This window comes from Telmatherina bonti, assembly GCF_933228915.1.
Source record: "Telmatherina bonti genome assembly, chromosome: 5".
Lineage (NCBI taxonomy): Eukaryota > Metazoa > Chordata > Actinopteri > Atheriniformes > Telmatherinidae > Telmatherina > Telmatherina bonti.
In genome coordinates, this window is record NC_136623.1 from 13319778 (window position 1) to 13341455 (window position 21678).

Sequence of the window (21678 nt, forward strand, 5' to 3'; positions counted from 1 at the left end):
ATCTCTGAGACCAGAAGGGCTGGGATTGATTGAGTTATTGTCACAAATCTCTTTATTTACTTCAGACCGACCCTCTCCGTAGGCTGTCAGATCAGCCTGCGGGCAAAACGAGTGGATTGAGACTCTTCTGCATTAAGCCCCGCCTCCCGCCACTGCACTACATCGGGAGCGCGCACTGCAACTGCTTTCGCCGTCATTGTAACATCTCATAAACAGAAGGATTAGGCTCATATGAACTCAATAAAAACCTAAATACAATGTCAACACATAGCATACAGCCCTACATGTTGGAACCTGAATCAGACCCTGAAAACGAAGTGGAAAACAGCAACCCACAGCAACAAATGCAGCAGGATGTCTCTCTTTGGTAAACTCACCAGCCATCGTTGGAAATAACTTTATCCCACGTTTTCCACCCGCCTGATGTATTTGTACATGCCCTTGTTAACCAGTAGAAGGTAACCAATCGCCGAACCTTAACTCAAACTCAAACATGAGTTTAGGTGATAAAAACAGTGCCGTTCACATGTCTGATGAGGATTCAACACTGTAACACTGTAGAAAGCTCAGAAAACTCCAAATACCATAATAGGACCCCTTTAAAGTATTTATCAGATGTATGGAAGATTGTAAAGTGCTTCATACTAAAAAACCGAAGGGATTTATGTTTGAAGCTGCACTAAAGGAGATATCACACGGAAATAATGTATACATGAGTAAACATTTGTCCGGCACTTTGATTGGGGCCATTCAGTGAGCTGTTCCCATGAGAAATGATTTTTTTTCGTCACCGTCTCAGCTCAGAGTAAAATAATTCAGCCCCCCCATCTTTATACCTCTAACCTAAACTATTTTTCTTCTGGCGTTTGTTTTGATGTCAACAACGAATTCTTATCAGCAGATATAACTCTGCAGTTTTTCAGGAACAAGTGTAACTCTGGGAGGTAAATTGTGATCAATATCTCACCCTAAAACGTTTTCAAGCGTTTATATCCAGTCAGAGGTTTAAAAGCCTGTTGTAAAATGCAGTGTTTATTCTGAGTTGGTGGTCTATAAGGTCAATTAACAATGAGTGATTCATGATAACTTGATCACAAATTACATTTTTAAAATAAAACAAATAATGTAATCAATACTTCATTGCTTTGATCAATTGGATTTGTTAAATGAATGTTAATGTCCAGTCAGGAGCAGCCAAAGTTATACAAGAAAGTTATATGTTTGTCTGAAAAGAACAAAAATAATGTTGGAATAAACCAAAGAAGATGTTTTTGACAGAGTGGCAACAAATGTGAAAAAAGTTGGAATAGATTACGTGAGGATGTTAGCTGAATAGTAGCAAAAATAGTTAGAAGTTCGTATGATCTCATTTAATCACAGAAAGCTTATGTTTTGGAAAGGAAGTGTATAGCAAAGCACGTCAAGGGAAAGGGAAGGGAAAATGTTCCCGCTTTAAAGGAGAAAAAAACAGGCTTACTTTTTGGGACAGTTCTGTTTTCAGTCATAATATCATTTGTAGTCACATCTTCATACTGGAAGGGTTATCAGATGGTACAACACTGACATATGTAGGAATGCTCACTATTCCCTTCACTCTGACTCTCTTTACTTAACTATAGCTGAAGAGTGAAGAGGATCCCAAGTAGCACACTGATTATTCAGCCAGAAGTATAATCAGGAATTGATGTAAAGCTAAAAAGCTGAGTTAGTGAAAGAGTGATGTGGAATCACTGAAATCATTATTGACCTTGATGAAGAGTGTATAGATGAGTGGAAGCAGAACAACATCTGTAATAAAGTATTTGGATTCAATTTCAATTGAAGTTGTTGACTTGCATAAGACACGGGACTGAAAAAAAAAGAAAAGAATTTCACCCCATTAGCTAGAAAAAAATGTTGACATTGTAGATTCAGAGGAACATCTACATCTGTGTAAAAAAACAAAAATCCATAAATCTCTCTTTGTTTTATCTAATGTTCCTCGAACTTGCCAGGCGTATTCCTGAATACTAAGATGCAGTACAGAGATGAGCTGATCTCACATCTGACCTAAAGCATATTTTAAGTTATCCTTTCACATCCTGCTTGCCAGGATTCAAAATAAATAAGTGCAAGTGAACTTAGTGACCCTGAAAGTCTTTCACACACACATAACCAGAGCAGCAAACACCGTCTCCAACGCATCTGTCATTCAGATTGAGAATGAGAGCAAGGCTGCTTGCTGAGCCACCATTAGACCAACCTGACCTCTATCGCAACCCCTCCGTTTTCTCACGGCAAGGACCACCGTCGTTAGCCTGTTTTGCTCCTCTGCAGATTCTCCAGCCCACCAGTCCCACATCACACCACCTCAAAGGATGCCCATCTCCAGGGGCAACCTGAACCTCCCCTGGCAGACACAATCTGACAGGAAGCAGCAGCCGGGGAGGGCTGGAAGCAAGGGAGACCTCCCAGAGAAAAGAGGTAGCAGCAAGAAAGAAAAAAGCTCCGTACAGCATGACTGAGTGCCAAGAGAGATGTTAAGTTCACAGGAATGATTTGGAACAGTTCCCCAGTAAGCCTCAAGCGGCAGCCATGTCTTTTTTAACTTTTAGCTGCTGACTGTCAGCGCCAGAGGGCAGAACTTGTAAAGCTCTGACAAATGCAATAAGCTGAGAGACTCAGCTGTTAGCTGCAGCAGAGTTTCAACTATTTCACGGGTAAGTGCCACAGGTTGGTCAGGCAGAACTGCAGTGAGATTTAATTGCATCTGACTCAAACATAGGGAGAAAAAAAACAGCAAACACAGATTTGGTATGGACACATTGTGTGGGGCACTTTCCTGAGGAGTTGCCGGAAACTTAATGTTGCTATGGAGACGTGTCGCCTCCTGAAGTTCCAGGAAAGTTCAGCGTTAGTAATAACCTGCATTAACAATCAGCATGACAAAAGCAATCTAAAAGTGTACTCACTAAATATTTAAATAAATTTCAATTAAAAAAAACACATTTTTAGTGAATAAATGTACTCTAAAATAGTTATAATAATGAACATTACAGACAGCAACCTGGAGTTAAGAAATGTAAGAAAATCAATGGAGTGTGAAGCATTAATAAGAAGTGTTTATAAAGTACTGCAAGGCTGAATAGATACAGAATCCTTTACATTTATGTTCAATTTTAATCCGCTTTTTCCATCTTCCATCTGGAAGAAAAATGTTATATAAAAATATCATAACTCCTGGAAATGAGACTCCATCCTCTAATGAGAAAATACGATGCACTGAACGGGAAGACTTGATGGTTGTAAGCATTTAGAGTTGCCTTTGATAACGTTATGCTGTACATGCTATGTTGCGTGTTTTTTGTTTTTTTTTAAACAAGTAATTGATGACTAATTGAAGGTAAGTAGAGGTTACTGTAAAACCACGCCTAAAAGGAGGCTTAAATATTTGCTGTCTGTGAAATACTTACACCTTCAAGGTTGCTCAAATTGTCCTCAAATGGGATAGTAGTCCCATTTTAGGAGCGACTGGTGGATTTTAATGGCTTCTCGTGACTAAATAAAATAAATGGGAAAATTGATTTCAAAACTTTATTTGACTGCAATAAAGTGAACTGCATCTCCAGCTGCACAGATGCAAGTTGTTCAAAATAAATTTGAGCTTCATTTTTTTTTAAGTATTAATGTTTAAGATAGTATGATTCTATTAAGATGTGGTTTACATTAGTTTACTAAATAGATTAACACAATAGATTAGATTAACATGTCCGATATTCCTATGAGGACGAAAGTCAATGTGTGTTTTAATTACAGTATGGTTCAATGGGCATTCAGCTTAGTGCAGAGGAAACTAAAATACTTAAACAATTTATCATTTTTGACCAGAAAAATATTAAATTTATGTCCATATATATATATATATATATATATATATATATATATATATATATATATATATATATATATATATATATATATGAATATATATCGCTTAATACCTTGAAAATATGTTTGTCTTTAAACAAATCTCACATCACATCCTGAAAGGACTTTCTGCTGGTTATAGTTTAATAATTACTGTCATACTGCAGGAATCTCAGAGTAATATTTGATTTAACCCCAGTTTTAATGCTCAAGTCAAGAATGCTTTTTATCCTTTTTAGACAGTCTGAAATACCAGGTATCTGCTTTTAGCAGCCACCTGCACAAAAACAAGCAAACAAAAATTGCAAACATGCTTTTGTGTATTCTTTAAATAATTACTGTAATTTGCCCTGCTCAGGTATCAGAAAGGCCTGCCTTAGCCATCTCCAGTAAGTTCAAAAACTACAACAGAACTCATTATTGTGACAAAAATAACAAAAACTTGGTTTGAATCCTGCACAGGCTTTCTGTTTGATAACTAACTAAATCACCAGTAGTCAAAAATGCGTCTTAGACTTATTGACCTGGTAGATGCCCACCCAACTACAAAGATCCATACTGTCATTTTTCATTAGAGCTCCTTTCTGTCCACTGAAATCTACAAATACCTCTTTGCAAACTTTGCAAGTTCTTGTCAAAGTCTGCTACACATATCACTCATATTATATTATATAGCTATATTATGTACTTGTAAATATTCATTTCCAAAACTCACCTTATCCTTGCTTGTAAAGCTATGAACTGTATATTGTTATTCTAATATGTGTTGTAGTGTTATTAGTAGTAACTAACCCATCATTATCATCATCATTATTACTTTGCATGATCACAGTTCCAAAAATCAGTTCCTTTGGAGTGTTTTCAGCAGTATGTCTAAGATGCAGTGATGCAGCAGCAGGTGACATTAAATGCTGCCAGCCAGTGTCTTATTTCGCCTGTGCATGCGCATCCTAATCACGCACATATTGTGCTTTTCAATCAATGGTCTAAAGGGACTACATGTTGGTTTAATTATAACCTGATAATCATGTTTTACTGCAGGCCTGCGTGAATATTTGCATTTGCAATAAAGTAAAAAGGTTGACATACGAGCTGAGAAAATCTGACAGACAAGAAAAGGAAAAAGAACATCTAAGCAGTCGCATTTTTGCTCCATTAAAAAGCTTTAAACAGTACTGGCTTACTTCATTTTCAACCGGGTTAACTCTCAGTCTTTCTTTTCGGAAGTTGCGGAGCCGCGATGTGTTCTGGATGGAAATCCGGACAGGTGCTGGTTATAATTCCTCATGCAGCCCCTCTCTGCTGAAAGTAGCCAAATCTTCCCTTGCTGCTAGGATGAGGGGAGGTGAAGAGGAGAAACCGGGATTGGAGCAGCGTTAAAGGACCAAGGACCCCCTCCTCGTCCTTTTCTTTTATCCCCCTCCTGCTTAGAAAACCATAAAACCTGCTGACAGGCGACCACGTGTGAAATCACTATATTAATCCATTATTTTCACACTGGTGTGCTGTGAAATTAAAGTTGAGAGGGGGGGTCCCCAAACGTTAATCTGATATAAATTGAACAACCCGATTTCTGGGAAATAATTACTGAAAGTTAAAGATGCAATCAGCCGCACGTAGCTTTGGCCACTAGAGGGCGCAAGAGCTTCGCTGTAATTGTAACGAGATCTCATATCAAAATTTCACTGGTCAGTGTCTATATGCAATAGTAATTTGTAAATATTTAGTTACATAAATTATTTAATCTTATAAAATATTTGCCAGTTATTATTCATTGCTTTTAAAATTGATTTCCATTGTAAATAATGTTTTTTTTTTTTCTTTCAAACTACTTCAGCCTTGTAAAAAATATCTTGTAGCAGCTCAGGACCAGTCTGTGGACTGGAGATTAAGCAAACAAAGCAAACAGAGAGTGACAGAAAAAGTAATCAGAGAATGAAATTTTCATGGAAACTTTAATTAAACTAAAAAAGAGGAAGTTTACAAATCAGGGTAACATTTTGGTAACTTAGACAGTTAACACAACTTAAAGGCAAAAAAGCATGTGTCCAGCCCATAGACCTAGCATACCTTTTTTGTTGTTAGTTTTTTAAAGTGTCGTTAGTAATTATTCATAAACAATTGTGTGTATTCACCATCAGAAAAGGAAAGTTGTAAACAGGACAAAACCTGAATCAATGAGTTTCCAAACCTCTCTCTGAGTTGGTTTATCACAGCATTTTCTTTCATAACACTTTATGAAAATCAGACTATTGTCTGAGTAGAAATATATTATTTAATCACTTTTCAAAGAAACAGTCAGATAAAATCCACACATGAAAGGCAAATAATGTAAGAAAATCAAGACCAAGTATGTTTTTCAAGCTACTGGGTCAGCATAATCCCTCCACATCCACCTACTTAACACCAGCCCACACTGTGCTGTATATGTATTGTATGTTTAAGATCAACTAAAAATCTGTAGAATAGACGAATTCCTGGCAGCTTGGCACTTGGTAATAAAAACCTAATTATGCACATGGGGCTAATGCAGAGGCATGACTAATATAGTGTAGGATGTGTGTATGGAAAGGGATATACAATAAAGGATAACGAATAATCTACAGAGTTTTATTTTCAATAAGTTGACCCAGGGGGCAATAAGTTACATAAAATTCAGTACAAAATAGTCTAGTAAGAAAACCAGTGCTCTTTCATGTATTCTGTGGTCTTATACCAACACAGCAGGTGATTATTTAATCCTTCATTTTGAAGAATGATTAATTTGCTGCTTGGTTTGTTATTGTCTTTTTTTTTTTCTATTTAGAAAATTCTTATTGTGAAATCATATTGTTAAGTTCTGAAGATAAAGAATACCTGAACTACAGCCTACTAGGGAAACACTTACGTGTGCGCGCTGGGCTGTTCTTTGTTGAACAACACCGAGATGCTTTTGTAGCATTTAAACTAATCAGTTATTCTTTAATTTTTAATCATATCTGCAGATCAAAACCTGCTCTGCCCTCATCTCATTATTATAGAAAGTGTCCATGATTATCACGTTCGCTGTTCTCAGAAAATTAAAAAAGATGTGAAACATTTGAACACACTTTATCTGAAAACCTTTGGCCTTAAACTGGTTTCCTTTTACTGTTTTTGCCTCAAATTTCAGACTAAATTTTTTCTCTTTTTTGTTATTTCTAAGTCTGAACTCTGCTGGATGTTCTTATACAATATTACCTGAAATACTATTTTTAACCTCTCATCCAACGACAGCTGGGATAGGCTCCAGCTTCCCTGCCACCCTTAATTGGACCAAGCAGGTAAGAAAATGGATGGATAGACAGATTCTATTTTTAAAAAAGGACATCAATAACATTTGATTTAGGAAATTACTGACTGAAAACAAAAAACAATATGCTAATAGAGGCTAAAATGCATCACAGAGCTGAGGGGTACGTGTATAGTTATATGATTTTAGATTCACATTACAAAGACATTTGATCCAGATTTCACATTATGGACTTCACACAGCCATGAGACAACACATTTGTGATATAATTGTGGAGGCCTTTTTAGGTTACATGAGGTTTCTGTCAATTTTCCAACAGTACAAACAGGAAGTGCCTGAAACCAAATACTAATCTTCATGTGGAACATTACCTGCGAGGTTTGGTGATTTTCTATCTCTTTAATGAACTTCCACGTGCTGGCGGTTGTGTCTGATGTGGTTTTTCTCAGGAAGGATGGCATGCTGTATAATTAATGTGCTGGTGTCAGATTCACAGCAGGGAAGTGCTGATACACTCAAATGACAAACAGTTGTGAAAGCAGAGACAAAGTGTGGCAGTGGCTTATCATAAGAGATTAGAGGCAAGCTAAATGTGACGGGTGGTCAAAAGAATTGCCAGCAGGTATAGGTGTTGATTGAAAGACTGGTAATATAAAAAAAAAAAAAAAAAAAAAAAAAAAATATATATATATATATATATATATATATATATATTAGAAGTACTAGAAAAAAAAAACATTCCAATTAAGAAAAGTGCTGTTTATGGCATGTTCATAATATGTTTGACAACCAGTTTAATTTACTGATTCAATGAGATGAAAACCTAATAAAGGCTTTAACAGCAAACATATTGTCTCCACAGAATGAGCCTGCTGACGATCTCCTTGAGCAGAGACGATTTTCGTAAAGTAAAGAATTCTTTAAAAACTTCCTGGATCCAAATAACCACAAAAATCTAAGTACTTGTTCCTTATTTCATTTCTGAGATTTCCTAAATAGTTCACCAGAATCTCTTGCTGGGTTAACGCTGCTAACAGAGACAAACCAACACACAACCTCCACTTTTGTGGAGGTAAAATCATCATAGTAAGCCTGCAGAATATTTGATACTCTATGTATATAGATATTTATAAATAGATCATTTAGAAAAAATAAAGGACTGGATGACCAAGCAAAATTAAAATTATATGCTTCATATCCCTCACTGGTCAGACTGGACATTAAGACTTGTTATAATCCAACTCTATATAAAAAACACATCCAGATCTGATGACTCATCTCTTATAAACTATCATTTACATTTTAAGGTACACCTCGATCTGAAATACAATAAATGATGCAATCAATAATACCTCTGTTGTTTTGGATTATGTGCTGTCATTGAGGTGCTGAGTTAAATCTACAACCATATGGGAATTTTTTGATCGTATATTTACAATATTTTAACATATTTTAAGGACTCCCTAAGTAAGTAACCATCACAATCTTATCCCGATCCAGCACATCATCTGGAAAATAATGCTATTAGCTACGTCTATGCTAATAATCTGACACGAGAACACAGCAAAAAAACAAAAGAAAGAACACAAGCCTTAAACATTTAAACTAGTCTTTTGTACATCAGTGTCTTATTTATTTATTGCCTAAACATTAAACATCAAGATAATTAGTCAATGAACTCAAAAATGATTTGGTAATGATTTATTGAAAGTAAAACCAGGCTGAATGTATGGAAGAAAACTAAATGTTTGACAATCAATATGAAGTGGAACAACATTTAAAATCTTTTCTCACCAGTTTTCCCAAAATAGCAGATTTAGGTTGACTAGAGAGATTTCCAATAATCACTTAACTCAAGGACGTCTGTGATCACCATCAGTACAACAACTTCTGATAGAACCATGAAATAACTTGCTCAGACTGCTGTGTGAGTGGGTTTTTAAAAATCCACTAGTGGAAGTTAATAAAATTCTCATAGTGATCAGGATCAGAAAACTTGACCTCTTTTCCACCAAAAATGTAGGCTTGAAATATATTTGAATAAACTATTTCTGAATCTTGATTTATCTGTTTTTTTTGTTTATCTGTTTTTGTCTAAACTGAATGCTTAATAAAAATGCACTTTATGTCTGCATTTCTTTTATAACTGCATACTTTTTAGAATAATATCAAGTTTATTTTTTATTTGTAAAATAATTAAGACCCCTTTAATGAACATAGTCCAATTTCAATTCCTTCATTAGCAGTGACCACTAAGACTGATTACCGGACAAATGTTCCCATAAGACAACTGAACCTCATGACACGTTGAGAAGTATTTTCCTTCTGCTTACTTAAAATCAATCCTTCATGTGGACAGGAGCACATAAACTGATGCCACTATGTACATATGTTGTTGGAAAGACATGCCCACCCTTAAGTGGCAGGAGCACCGTTTTGTATCAGTGTAAATCCTGAGAAAGAATGTAATGGCTCATAGTTAATATGAATATGGATCTCACAACAAAGCTTCTCCCATCATTAGTACAGACTTAAACCCGTCCACTGAGCATTTTATATGCTTAAAAATTCACCAATATTCATTAATATAAAACACGTAGAAAATGGAAAATAATCCCCTCCACCTTTTCTGGTATTTTCACACCATTACATAATCTAATAGACCAAACCTGTATGTATGTATGTATGTATGTATGTATGCTTGCTTCTACACCTTGACTCTTGTGCTGCTAATGTTGGACTAACCAGGTTTCCAATCGCCAACTTTGAGTCCCACATTGTTCCAAACCCTGCTGAAGGAATATTTGATGTTGAAAGGTTCAAGGTAAACATGCTCAGCATGTTGCTCTGGCTACTTTTATGCTCATAATGTTTTCTGGCATACCAGTCACACAATGTGGAGATTAAACAGATTTTTATGAGATGGGTTAGGTATTTTTAGAATGTTGTTTAACAGCATTCATTTCTATGTCATCCACCTAAAGTTGGCACTAAGTGGCCATTGATTTGGAGAGAAGAGTCCTCTCCCACTGCTCTTCCACCACTTTGTAAAGCTCCATAGTGGCTTTAGCGTCCTCCACAGAAGAGTGGCCCTTCTTCCCAGTCTGAGGACACAAGACAGGGAGGATTCAGTTTAAAAATTTTAGCCATTTTCACATTTCAGAGGAAACTATAATCCTTATAAACTGAAATTTCATAAAACTATTCTGCCGGACAGAGTAAGCGACAGACAAAAAGTAAAGACATGCTCTATAGTTCAAAATGTGCAAGTTTTTTTTTACTAGAATTATCTGTTTTTTGTTTTTTTTTTAAACAACTTTCAAAAGGCAATTACAGTATATTAATTTAAATCAGTGTTTTTCAACCTTTTTTGAGCCAAGGCACACTTCTTTTTACTTAAAAATCACAAGGCACACCACAAACCAAAATGTCCATATTATTGATATAAACTCCATCTCGTCAAAGCCTCTTGAATAGAAATCAGATAAACACAAAATAAAGGAATTTTATTGTCTTTCACTAGGACCCGCTTGGATGAACACAGAGCTGCTTTTTAGACCAATTAGGTGAAATTGGATAATTTCTCAGGGCACACCTGATAACGTCTCACATCACACTAGTGTGCCACGGCACAGTGGTTGAAAAAAACTGATTTAAATTAACTCCTTTAAATCAAACGCTGAGATTTTATGAAAATGTGCCAAATTAAATCAAAATTAATCTTATTATATCATATAACTGTTACCTGGATGTCACGGTTAAAGATGGCCTTTGTGAGTCTCTTCAGTGAAGCGCAGTCATTCTCAGCGAAACCTGCCTTCAGGTTGAGCAGAGGGATTCGGGATGTGTCTCTGGTCAAGACACTGGGATGAGTGTAACCAAGGGCCTTGAAGTCATTGTGGATGGCGTGGCCAATGACCACCTTCCCCATGAGCAGCCTCAGAATCTACACAGACAAATAAGACATGTCAGTCACTGCATTCATAGGTTTATGTAATCAGATGATGGCAAATCCATTTCTATAAATAAACAAGAAACTAAAACTGTATAGAAAATGCTGTTCTTTTATTTAATATGTGCTTTTATTTCTGAGGTGCATCAACAATCACAATGGTCAATAAGCATTTATAGTATGGAGTATCTAAATTTGATGTCTCATATCTTAAGCAATGTTGGCCTCTGTAAAGTTTTTTTTTCTTTTTTCTAAGTATTAATATGATAAAGAGTTGTGAATAATGCGACTGGTTCACATTAGTGTTTGCTGTGGTTAATCCTGTTGAAAGTCTATAATAATTTGTGACGCAAATGTAAAATTTTCTTTAATTTAGGTTCCTAATTGAAGGGATATGATTTGGTTCTGTAACGTAGCGAGCACTTTCTCACCTCCTTCCTGGCCTCGGAGAACAGCGTGGCCTTGTTGAGGTCTCTCGGTCGGATACCACTCCACCGCGTGCGGTAGTCCGTAACAGGCATCGACGGCTTGATGAACTTATCAAAAACGACATCTCCTTCATAGGACACTATGCTGCAGCGTGCAAGCTGGTTGATGCGGCCTTTTGGTCCACAACCCACCATCTCACAGTCAATAGCAAGGTACTTAGTGGGGTTCCCTGCTGCAGAGGTGGCGGCGGGTTTATGGTAGCCTGATACTGAAGGCTTGGGGCCAGGGGCCGGTTTAGTGTCCACAGGCTTCTTTGGCATTTCATGGCTGCCTTTGCTGTTCACAGTGACATTAACTGAAGGCAGGATGTGAGAGGATGTCGAAGGCAAAGAGCGAGAGGCGCTGGCAGCATTGGCTAGATGAGGTAAACTTTTGTCGTGTGTGACAGTACAAGGAAACTTTTTGGGTCCTCCATTCTGGCACGAAGTTTGGTCATGTTTGGAGTTCTTCTTGTGCCGGGGGTGATTTTGTTTATCTTTCAGGTAGCCCTTTGAGGCTAAGAATTGCATCTTTTTCTTAAAAAACTTGTTTTTCTTCTTCTTATTTCCTGCTGGATTACTTCTTTGTGAGCTGCCATCAGAAGAGCAAAGGTTGATAATAAGGTCTGACATGTTGACATCAAATATGTTTTCTTAATGAATCTGAAGTTCTGCTTATTTTGAAAGCATCAGTAGATCTCTGTTCTTCGTAGCCTCGTTTGTATCAGATGAAACCAGTTTGGCTGTATCATCCTGTAAGAAAAACATTATCAAGCAGTGTCTTGACTGACAAAGTCTCAAAGCTTTTCACAACTTGTGTACATCGGTGGAGCATCTAAAAATGTTGATGATCAAGTTACACCTGAGTTTCTAATTAGTGTGTGATAACTTGCGGAAATGAAAATGTAGACATGATTGTTGTAAACAAAACGTATTTTTAGTAGTTAAGTTGTGTTTAAATGATAATACTGTCCCTCAAACGACAGTAAAATTTACTCTTTTTTTTTTTTTTTTAGGTCTCAACAAAAACAGAGTTTTATATTTTTGCAGTTTTGGTTAAAATGTTTACTTCAAAACACATAAAAATATTTTTAAAAAATGCTACAATGTCATTTTTTTCCAAAAAGAACTGCGAGCACGAGATTCTTTTAAATCCTACATCTTATTTCTATGCAATTTTATTTGCTAGTGATTATTCACTTACTGTCTTTTTCCCCCCTTTTCATCTCTAGAGTTTAAGCGCTTTACTGGTTAACTTTACTGGGTAGCCTCATTACAAATAGCCCGTATTTGTAGTTCAAACTATCAAAGTTATGACAATTCACAACAGACTCCTCGTACAGCAGTCGACTCTTCACCATGTACCAGAGCTGATGAAAAACTAAAAGAAAGTGGATCAAGACTACTGCAGTATATTTATATATTTAAAAAAATCCTATTCCTATAAGCCCATAACACCACGAATAATATACATAACAATAAGAAAGAGTGCATCCACAAAGGTGAGCAATAATTTTCATCAAATTGGACAACTTCGTCCAAAGACTGAGAGTTCAGGAAACTCCAAAAAACTAGGAGGCTGGAGAATCTAAAAATACATGAGATCTAAATTTGATCATGTTCTGGTTTCTGTTAAAGTAAACATCAATGGATGAAAATAATTCACAGATCCCATGAAAGCCAAAGAATAGTTATATGTAATTTCAAAGGACATCGTTCCCCTTTAGCGTGTAATTTACAGCTTTATAATAAAACATTCAGTACTTCAAGAATCATAGGATAAAAATATCTGCTTAATGGCTACATATACTTTTAAATTAACTAAATAATATATAAATAATTCCAAATAAATTTAAGACAATAGAAAAGACAAACCCCAAACTGAAAAGATGATGATCCTGAAGTCACGAGTTGAACATACTGAGCTGAACTGGGCGTCAAGTCAAGTCGGGTTTTGTTTTGACTTTGTTTTTTTTTGTTTTTTTAAATAGTCACGGCAGATTAACATAAAACTTAATGACAGTGTCTCATTGGATACCACATTAATTCCTGTCTTAAGGTGGTCTACATTATTTCACTTGTTTTATTTGGAATACTAAAACATTTTGTTATTGTTTTGGACATTGCAATAAAGCTCATGCCTAAATAACCATTTATCATTAACTTAATCGTTTCTACAAAAGTAACAGATAAGCAATTACTAGAATATCATTGAAAAACAAATTAAATACGTTCAATATTTAAAGATTCTTATAAAGATAATGTGCTATCAGATAGTCTCACAATTGGGATAAACATTAGTTAGCGGTTCGTGATGTTAACCACAGCTAACGTTAGCTCGCTAATTCTTGCTGCTAGTTATAATAATTAAAATGTCCATTACTGTAAAGAAAATTCAGCTTAGTATCTTTATGAACAATTATGGATCCATATCGATAGATTCCTTTAAAGAGAATCTCTGAGAATAGCTATGTGAAACACAAAACCAGACCTTCTGGACGCTTGGACCACACGAGGCTTCCCATTCAACGACATCCGGGGCATGTTGCCTTCAAGGACCTTTCCGGCGGTCTGTTTACAGAACCTTTCTCGTTTTCTTTAAAAGCAACAATTCTGATTAAACAACTTTTTTCATTTAATGTGATACGCATTCCAACATGTGTTATTTAATCAGTATTCAGTGAATATATTTTAAAGTAATCTTCCTTTGCATAAACATACTGAAAGGAAAAAAATAAATACGGGGGTTCTTGAACGCATCGACATACTACCTAAAGTTTCAGATAGCTATAGCAGCTCTGTTTTAAAAGCGACTGGAATTCGTCCATTTAAATCACTCTACATTTAGTTATGGATTTGTTCTTTATCTGAAATTTGATAACCGTGTTGGCACTCTAGACACTGTTAGTTTTAACTGGAACAATAGTGTAGCTTGAACAAGCTAACCTATGCTAGCATTAGCTACACAGCATGTCTCATGTCAGTCCTGTTAGCAGCCCAGGATGTTGAAATGTTTACATCAAATTTCTCTGCAGAGCAACAAAAACAGCTAGCGAAGAGACTTGCGGTTTTTTTGTCTCAGTACTACCACCTCACCGACTCCTACATTATTGTGCGTAAAGATTTATCTTGTACAGTTTGCTCTCTGTTTCCACTTTTGTTTACCTTGTTCTCCATGGTATATTTTTACCCTCACTGATTGAACACCAGCAAATGATCCCAAATTTATGCTAAAGTGAGACTTACAATGACTTACAGTGACTTAAAATCCTGTGTTGCACATTTTGGCTGTATCTTTTTGTGAAAGTCACTTCTGTCCCACCTACAGGAGTTCTTCTCTGAAGATCTTTGGCACACGCTCCCCAGCACCTGGCAGCTGGTCCTGCAGGACCTGACTTATCCACAGATTGCAGACTTATTGCTGGATACTTATCATGAAGATAGGAGGTACTGCTGGATTACAATGATTTGCCTTTATAAATGTTTCATGGGGCTAAAAGGGATAACAAAAGGGCAGTACCAATGAAAACTACAGGAGTAGTTACAGGCTATCACTAGTTTTCAACTCACCTCCAATGCATGGGCAGTGAATGACAGTATGTTGAAGTAAAATATGGTTACAAATAAACTTAATTGTATAATTTATTGTACGTTTTGTGTTAACACAGTAACATAAAAGGGGATTGTGATTACAGAAAAGCTAAATAAATCGTGCTCCTCTATAGAAAGCTGATATTGAAAAATAAACAATATGGATCAATGACGTAAATGAATAACTACAAGCACTGTTGTTACAGATATCCTTCGGTGTGGCCGCTGTCTCTTTTGGCTTTCCGTGCCACAGCTCATGCCCTGGCATTTCCCAGAGAGTGCAGAGGCAAGGTAGCCAGTTTACTGAAGCCCGAGGAGTTCCAGGAAAACCAGAGCCAAAGTTCTCTATTGGGACATATATTCAGGAAACACGTGAAACCCAAGAAACAGCATGAGATCCGAAAGCTTGGAGTGGTACAGCATTGCTTGTTCTTTGTGTAGTTTGAAATCATGGCATTGATTATTTTTCCTTAACAGTGTTCTAATTTTTGTTGTTGTTTTTTGCTTTTTTTGGACAGCTTGTGAAGCAACTTTGTGACCAGACTGGTTGCAGAAGAGTAGTGGATGTGGGCTCTGGGCAGGTACCATTTGCCAGCTGTGATGATTTACTACAAAGTTGATCCTCAAGGGTCGATGTCCCACAGGTTTTCAATGTATCCCTTTTTCAACACACCTGGCTCACATTATTCGGATCCAAGAGACAATGAAGTTCTGCACAGAGACTGATTCATTCAAGTCAGGTGTGTTGGAACAGGGATACATGGAAAATCTGCTGGATTATGGCCCTTAAGGACTGGAACTGGACGCTTCTGATTTACTGTGTGGCATGCAGGATTTGTATTCTTGGGTTCACCCACTATGAAATCCTCCAACATATTACTGAAAAATATTCATTTTGACAAAAAACATCTTTCATACAGCTGATCTTTCTAATGGTTGGATATTAAATGAAACTTGAAATTTACCCACATTTTTCTCTAAACAGGGTCATCTTACTCGTTTCCTGTCTTTCGGGCTTGGACTGTCTGTGACTGCTATTGAGGCCGACCACACACTTGTTTCTATGGCATCCAGATTTGACGGACAGTTACTGTGGGCCTTGGAGAAGGAAAGGCAGAAAAAAGTTAGTAATTACCTTAATATGTTTCACATTGTCATGTTGTCAGAGATAATGAATTGTTTGAAATCTACCTAAAAGCAAATAGCATCTTAGTCTTATGTATTTAGGGATTTCTACATCTACTCAACCACCACATAAATATAAGCATAGATACTCCTTCCTTCTGCAGTACAAAAAAAGTATTGTTCCAAGGAGCTGAGAGGGGCTGCAGAGTGATGGGATAATCATTTTGAATTTCATTTGATAAATTGTAAACATTAAAATGTTTGTATAGCAGCCTCTGTGTCATTCTGTCCATGTATGTCATAAGAAATAAATATTAATAAACATCTTTTCTTATCTTAGAACTGCACCTCCCATCTGGCTTTGTCCCAACCCTTTCCTCGGCATGTGGCCGGTTGGGTAAACCCCAGGGCATCATGGGAGGCTTTCATCAAACAGCTACAAGCTGCAGATCATATCTCAGAAGGTCCCCCAACTCCATCTGGGCCCAGCAAGAAAAGACCACGGAGCTTTGACCATCAGGGATGTTCTTGTATTGTCCAGAGTTCACCACCTCCCAACTCCAGTGAGTTAGTATCACACTCTGATACTAAGTCACAAAATGCAAACAAGAACAAGACTGAAGACGAGTTATCTGCTGAAAATTGTTGCTCAGACCTTCAGGCTGTTGATCAGCCAGTTGTCAGCCAAGACGAAAACAGCCTGCAAAGCTATCCAGACTTTGTCTTGACTGGTCTTCATGCCTGTGGTGACCTCAGCGCCACCCTCCTCCGACATTTTGTCAACTGCCCACATGTTCGTGGCATCACCTCTGTGGCGTGTTGCTACATGAAAATCACAACCAAAGAAAACCCCACCCCTCCAGGATTGGTCATACCTTCCTCTCCACTCACACCAGACACTCAGTCACTCTCCTCTGAGTTTGGGTACCCGATGAGCTACTGGGTGGCGGGGCTTCCAGAACATCAGCTGTCCTATAAGGCCAGAGAGGGGGCATGCCATGCGGTGGAGGACTACGTCCGGAGGCTCAGGGAGGAAAGCGTGTTGCTCAGGACGCACTGTTACAGAGCGATGCTGGAGACTTTCATCAGGGATACGAGACCAGATCTCCGCAGGGCAGGAATCCAGACCATAAAGAAAGCCCACTTACTACCTTTTACTGAGTGAGTGAAAGCTGCAGCTTCTAAAACAAACCTGTATTTTCTTATCTGCTCATCTCCCTGCTGCATTGTCATTTTTGCTCATTTCATTCAAGGTTGTCAGTGTCAGACAGTTTCAATTTTGTATTTTTTTTGGTTGCATTTTATTGGTTAAATGAATATCTACCCTCTCTCTTAGATATGCCCGCCTGGGTCTGGCCCGGGTCAGCCTTCCTCCCAACTTGCCTCTGGACCTTGAGCGAGTGGAAGCCATGTTGAGGCATCAGAACAGGGTGGTGGTGTACTTCAGCTTGGCCCTGCTGCTGGCTCCTGTTGTGGAGACGTTGGTGCTGCTGGACCGGATGATTTACCTGCAGGAGAACGGTGAGACAGATGACACTGTCACAATTATTTGATTTTATTATTACACAGCATTATTATTTACTCATAAAGATCCCTCAGTGCTGTGACTTTCCATAAAACATTCTGTCCAAACCACAAAGACCCATCAGCACAACTTGAGATGGAACAAAAACAGAAACGACAAACACATGTCACAAGAGAGGCATAACAGTGCAAGAAAGTATACCAGAAGAAGAGTTATGATCCCCAAACAAATGGATTAAGTCATCATTGTCAGATTATTTTGTAGGAGAAAAGTTTATCAGGGTATATTTCTGCATCACCTTCCTGTTCAACTGCATCATAACAGTGGCAGTGAAAGAAGTAAATACATTAAATGTTTCTCCCGCTGCAGGATAGCCACAAGCTGTGTGCACTAAAGTAAATTTTCCATACTTTGGTTAAGTGATGTTAATGTTCGTGTAATGTAACAATTAAATTAAACGTTAAATTATTTGCAATTTTATAATTGTCTGCAACTCATGGACTCACAGTGCAACATGATGGGTTTTGCAGCATTCACAGAATTATATGAGTGAAAATAAAAAATATTTTTCACAGTTTGCTGTTCATATCATCGACTCGGCATGAGGTTGACGCCTTTTTGCTGTTAAGTTGCAAAGGGCCGGATTGAAAAATCTATTTAATTTTAGATTAGTGGTCCTGTTAATTCTCACTGTTCCACTGTTGTTTTTATTGTAAATGTCAACTAAACTGATAAAAGCAGCTAGAGATCGAAAGATAGCCAGATGGGCTTTTTTTTCCATCTTTCAAGATTCTTTGCTGTGTTTCAGCAATGTTCACAACCACTTCTGTAGTGTATTTTATAGGACTGTGACGATATGCTTTTTGTCTCAATTAAATTTGATTCCAATTTTTGATTTAAATTGTGAAAAACAAAAGAAAAAAGTACAAAACTTTTTTTTTTTTTTTTTTTTTTTTTGCACATCAGTTTTCTTAATTTCAATTAGGAAAAAACAACACAGTAGCCAGACCATCATGTTGCTGCTATAATGTCCATTTTAATTTATTTGAGAAAAAAGAAAAGTTGTGAAGCAAAAAATCCCAATATTCATTTTTTTAATTTGATTTTCCCACCCTTAGTATTTTACATGGACCTGGAGGCTTGTTTATGTGGAGATGCGGTTGTTTGCGCCATCTGTTTTCTCTGTGAAAAATCCAGGCTTAATTAGTTGTATTCATTTATTGTTAACAGAAATCTGTTTTTTTTTTATTACTCTTGTAATTTAAAATATATAAATAAAAAAAACTTTGAGACTGTTAAGGAGTGCAATGTATTAACAAACCATAACCATGATAATCGTTTAATAGTCATTAATTGACAATAATCATACTAATGCAATCTATCATCATGACATCCCTAATTATGACCCAAGTGGAACTTGTGTGTAATTACATCCTCTGAAACTAAAGCACTAACACTCTCTCTGCAGGTGTGGACTGTCACTTAGTTCCTCTCTTCAACCCAAACTTTTCTCCAAGAAACTTTGTGCTGGTAGCTCTCAAGCCTTCCGGACAATGAAGACAAAAAAGGGAATTTACAATTTATTTCACTCCACGTTTTTAGTAATGTTGAATCGTGTGTGTATGAAGAATATTTCTGTTTTCAGGCCTTTGGACATTCACTTGCCTGTATAGACATGTAGTATTTATAACTTGCCAATCATGTTTTTTTCTATTTTTACTTTTTTTCTATTTTTTCTATTTTTTTTTTTCTTCTATTTTTGCATCGTTTAGTGTCTGGTTAAACCAACCAGAATCTTGTGGATGTTCTTGTTGTTTTAACTCTAATTTATTATTTGTCATTTTAATAGAGCTTTACGGGTCAATTTTGTTCTTTGCTGCACTGTTTCTTGTCTTCAAAGCAATAAACAAAGCTTTGCTTTTCGTGGTTGTAGCGGAGTATTGTTTTTATAGTGCCACACTGCAGCCTCACAACAAGGTCGCTGGTTTGAGCCCCAGCTGCGGAGAGGTCTGCACAGGGGCCTTTCTGTACGTATTTTGCTACAATAACTCAAGACTTGAATTAACTCTCACATTATACGTTGCAACATCTTTTCATGGTCTGTGTGACACCACACCCCCTTTAACCTAGATCATTGTTGTTAAAGACAGGGTCAAGTATATTAAACCCTTTTTGGGTTTCTAGTTTTTGGATTTTTAATTATTATGCAAGTCTTGTGAAACGTCAGCTGGGATTCAGAAATCCTGGTAGCCCAAAGGATTTATGAATGTTTTGTGAAGAAACTATTTAAGCGAACTATATAAAGTATATTTACCCCATGAGCTTTTAGGCTGAGTTGAATAGTTTTTAAAAGGGGTGAAACAATATATTTCAGTAAGATTGCCAGCTAGCTTCTGTTACAGTGTAGTGTTTCAATTTCAAGGTGATAAACTTTTGTATTTTTTTCATTTAGTCAATCATGATGATGAGATGATGTGAATGTGGAATTTTAGAAATAAAATTTTCTGTGAACCAGGGACACAAAACACATTAGTTGTTTTTATATATATATATATCAGTGCTAAATGACTTGTTGTCCAAGTCATGTGTATTGTACCTGATTTATGAAACTGATTCTCACCTTCTTGATGAAGCACTAAACACATTATCACAACCAGATGTTGCACATGCCACAATGCTCTTTGACCTTTGCATTAGACTTCTCCTAGTAACACTCCTGCTCTGGGTTATATTGTTGTGCCTAAAGGTGATGACAGTCACAAGAACCTATGCAGAGCGGTTTGGGACAAAGTCAAGAAATACAGTATTGTTTGCAAACTAAAAGCAAAGTTGTTATTTGGGCCCACAAGGCTCCCGTGTGAATCAGCCAAACTGTATACAGGTACATTCTGTCAGGAAGAGAAAAGTCAGACATTTAGTATAATATAGTATAATATAAACCAACCCCAATCCTCTGGTGTTAAAATGGAAAGGTGTTTGATGTAAATGCTAAAATTCTGAGTATGTCAATAAACTCTCCTCTTTAATTAAATATATCATTCAATCAACAGCTTTCATCTTCTTATGTAAATTCTCACACTTCATCCTTAAGACCTAAATCTGATCTCAGTCTTCTTGTACAGTGAAGATTGAACTTTTAGCCTTTTTTCAAATGTTAAATAAGACTCTAACACCGCTCAGTAAACCCATTGAAAAAACAATCTGATACCACAGCGTGGATGGGCTACTCTCCAAATAAGCACAAACACACACTGCTGTTCTCTGTTTTGTTTCTTTAATTACATTTTTTAAAAAAGTTTTCACTTCTGTTTTGTTTTATCAGTGCCAAAGTACTTTCTGTCCACGAGTCAGGTTTATTATGCCAGTTTTAAGCTCAACACCCCCTGCACTGGGGCCTCAGAAAGCACATAATCACAGTCAGATGTTGTGCATGCTGCAATGATCTCTTGCTTAAAATTTCCATAGCAGTGCTCCTGCTCTCAGACCAGTTTGGTTTACATTACATGCAAGTATCCTTATGTTATGTGACCATACCTGTGATCCTGAATCAGTGCTTTGCATCTTGAAACTTCATTCGCAGACTTGCACTCCACCTCCTACTCTTAGAGAAGCAGACACAGTGGTGCCGAACCTCCAAAAGCTCTGTGAAATTGTTCAGGACTGTTGAAGGGATCAGTGATAACTATGAAGCATTTGTTCTTGGTGGCTGTGTGTCTGCCGCTGTTACAGGCACAAAGCGGGAGGAATGACAGGACAAGCTGCAAGCCAGTAACATCCAGCTTTTGTCAAGGTCTGGGATACACAACTACCCCTCATCCGACTGGAATCCAAGGCTACAACC

General features: G+C 37.0%; 2 protein-coding genes across 3 annotated transcripts; one reads left to right on the forward strand and one right to left on the reverse strand.

The window, feature by feature from the left end:
- Positions 1–8903: 8903 nt before the first annotated feature.
- On the reverse strand, positions 8904–14124 carry isg20l2 (interferon stimulated exonuclease gene 20-like 2). 2 transcript variants are annotated; one of them, XM_079240823.1, is made up of 4 exons: positions 14088–14124; positions 11561–12349; positions 10923–11123; positions 8904–10281 (listed from the first exon to the last, which is right to left on the reverse strand). In XM_079240823.1, exons 2-4 carry the CDS (start codon positions 12227–12229, stop codon positions 10168–10170), a joined length of 984 nt encoding a protein of 327 aa, XP_079096949.1. In that variant the 5' UTR covers positions 12230–12349; positions 14088–14124; the 3' UTR covers positions 8904–10167. The 2 variants fall into 2 exon arrangements, with proteins under 2 accessions (XP_079096949.1, XP_079096948.1); XM_079240822.1 differs by lacking the exon at positions 14088–14124 and adding an exon at positions 13472–13564.
- A 449-nt stretch (positions 14125–14573) lies between these two features.
- Positions 14574–19415, forward strand: mettl25b (methyltransferase like 25B; the record flags this gene model as incomplete). The annotated part of the gene is made up of 8 exons (XM_079241367.1): positions 14574–14708; positions 14925–15043; positions 15394–15601; positions 15706–15768; positions 16173–16310; positions 16653–17473; positions 17649–17833; positions 19306–19415. The coding sequence occupies 8 exons, from the start codon at positions 14574–14576 to the stop codon at positions 19392–19394; spliced, it is 1758 nt and encodes a 585-aa protein (XP_079097493.1). The 3' UTR covers positions 19395–19415.
- Positions 19416–21678: the final 2263 nt, after the last annotated feature.

Bases quoted from the DNA above. Each gene is read 5' to 3' on its own strand.
- isg20l2 (XM_079240823.1), bottom strand. From the start codon at position 12,229: ATGTCAGACCTTATTATCAACCTTTGCTCTTCTGATGGCAGCTCACAA. The intron at 11,124-11,560 runs GTGAGAAAGTGC...TTGTCTGTGTAG, and splicing joins TCTCCGAGGCCAGGAAGGAG to ATTCTGAGGCTGCTCATGGG. The intron at 10,282-10,922 runs GTAACAGTTATA...TTGTGTCCTCAG, and splicing joins TCTTTAACCGTGACATCCAG to ACTGGGAAGAAGGGCCACTC.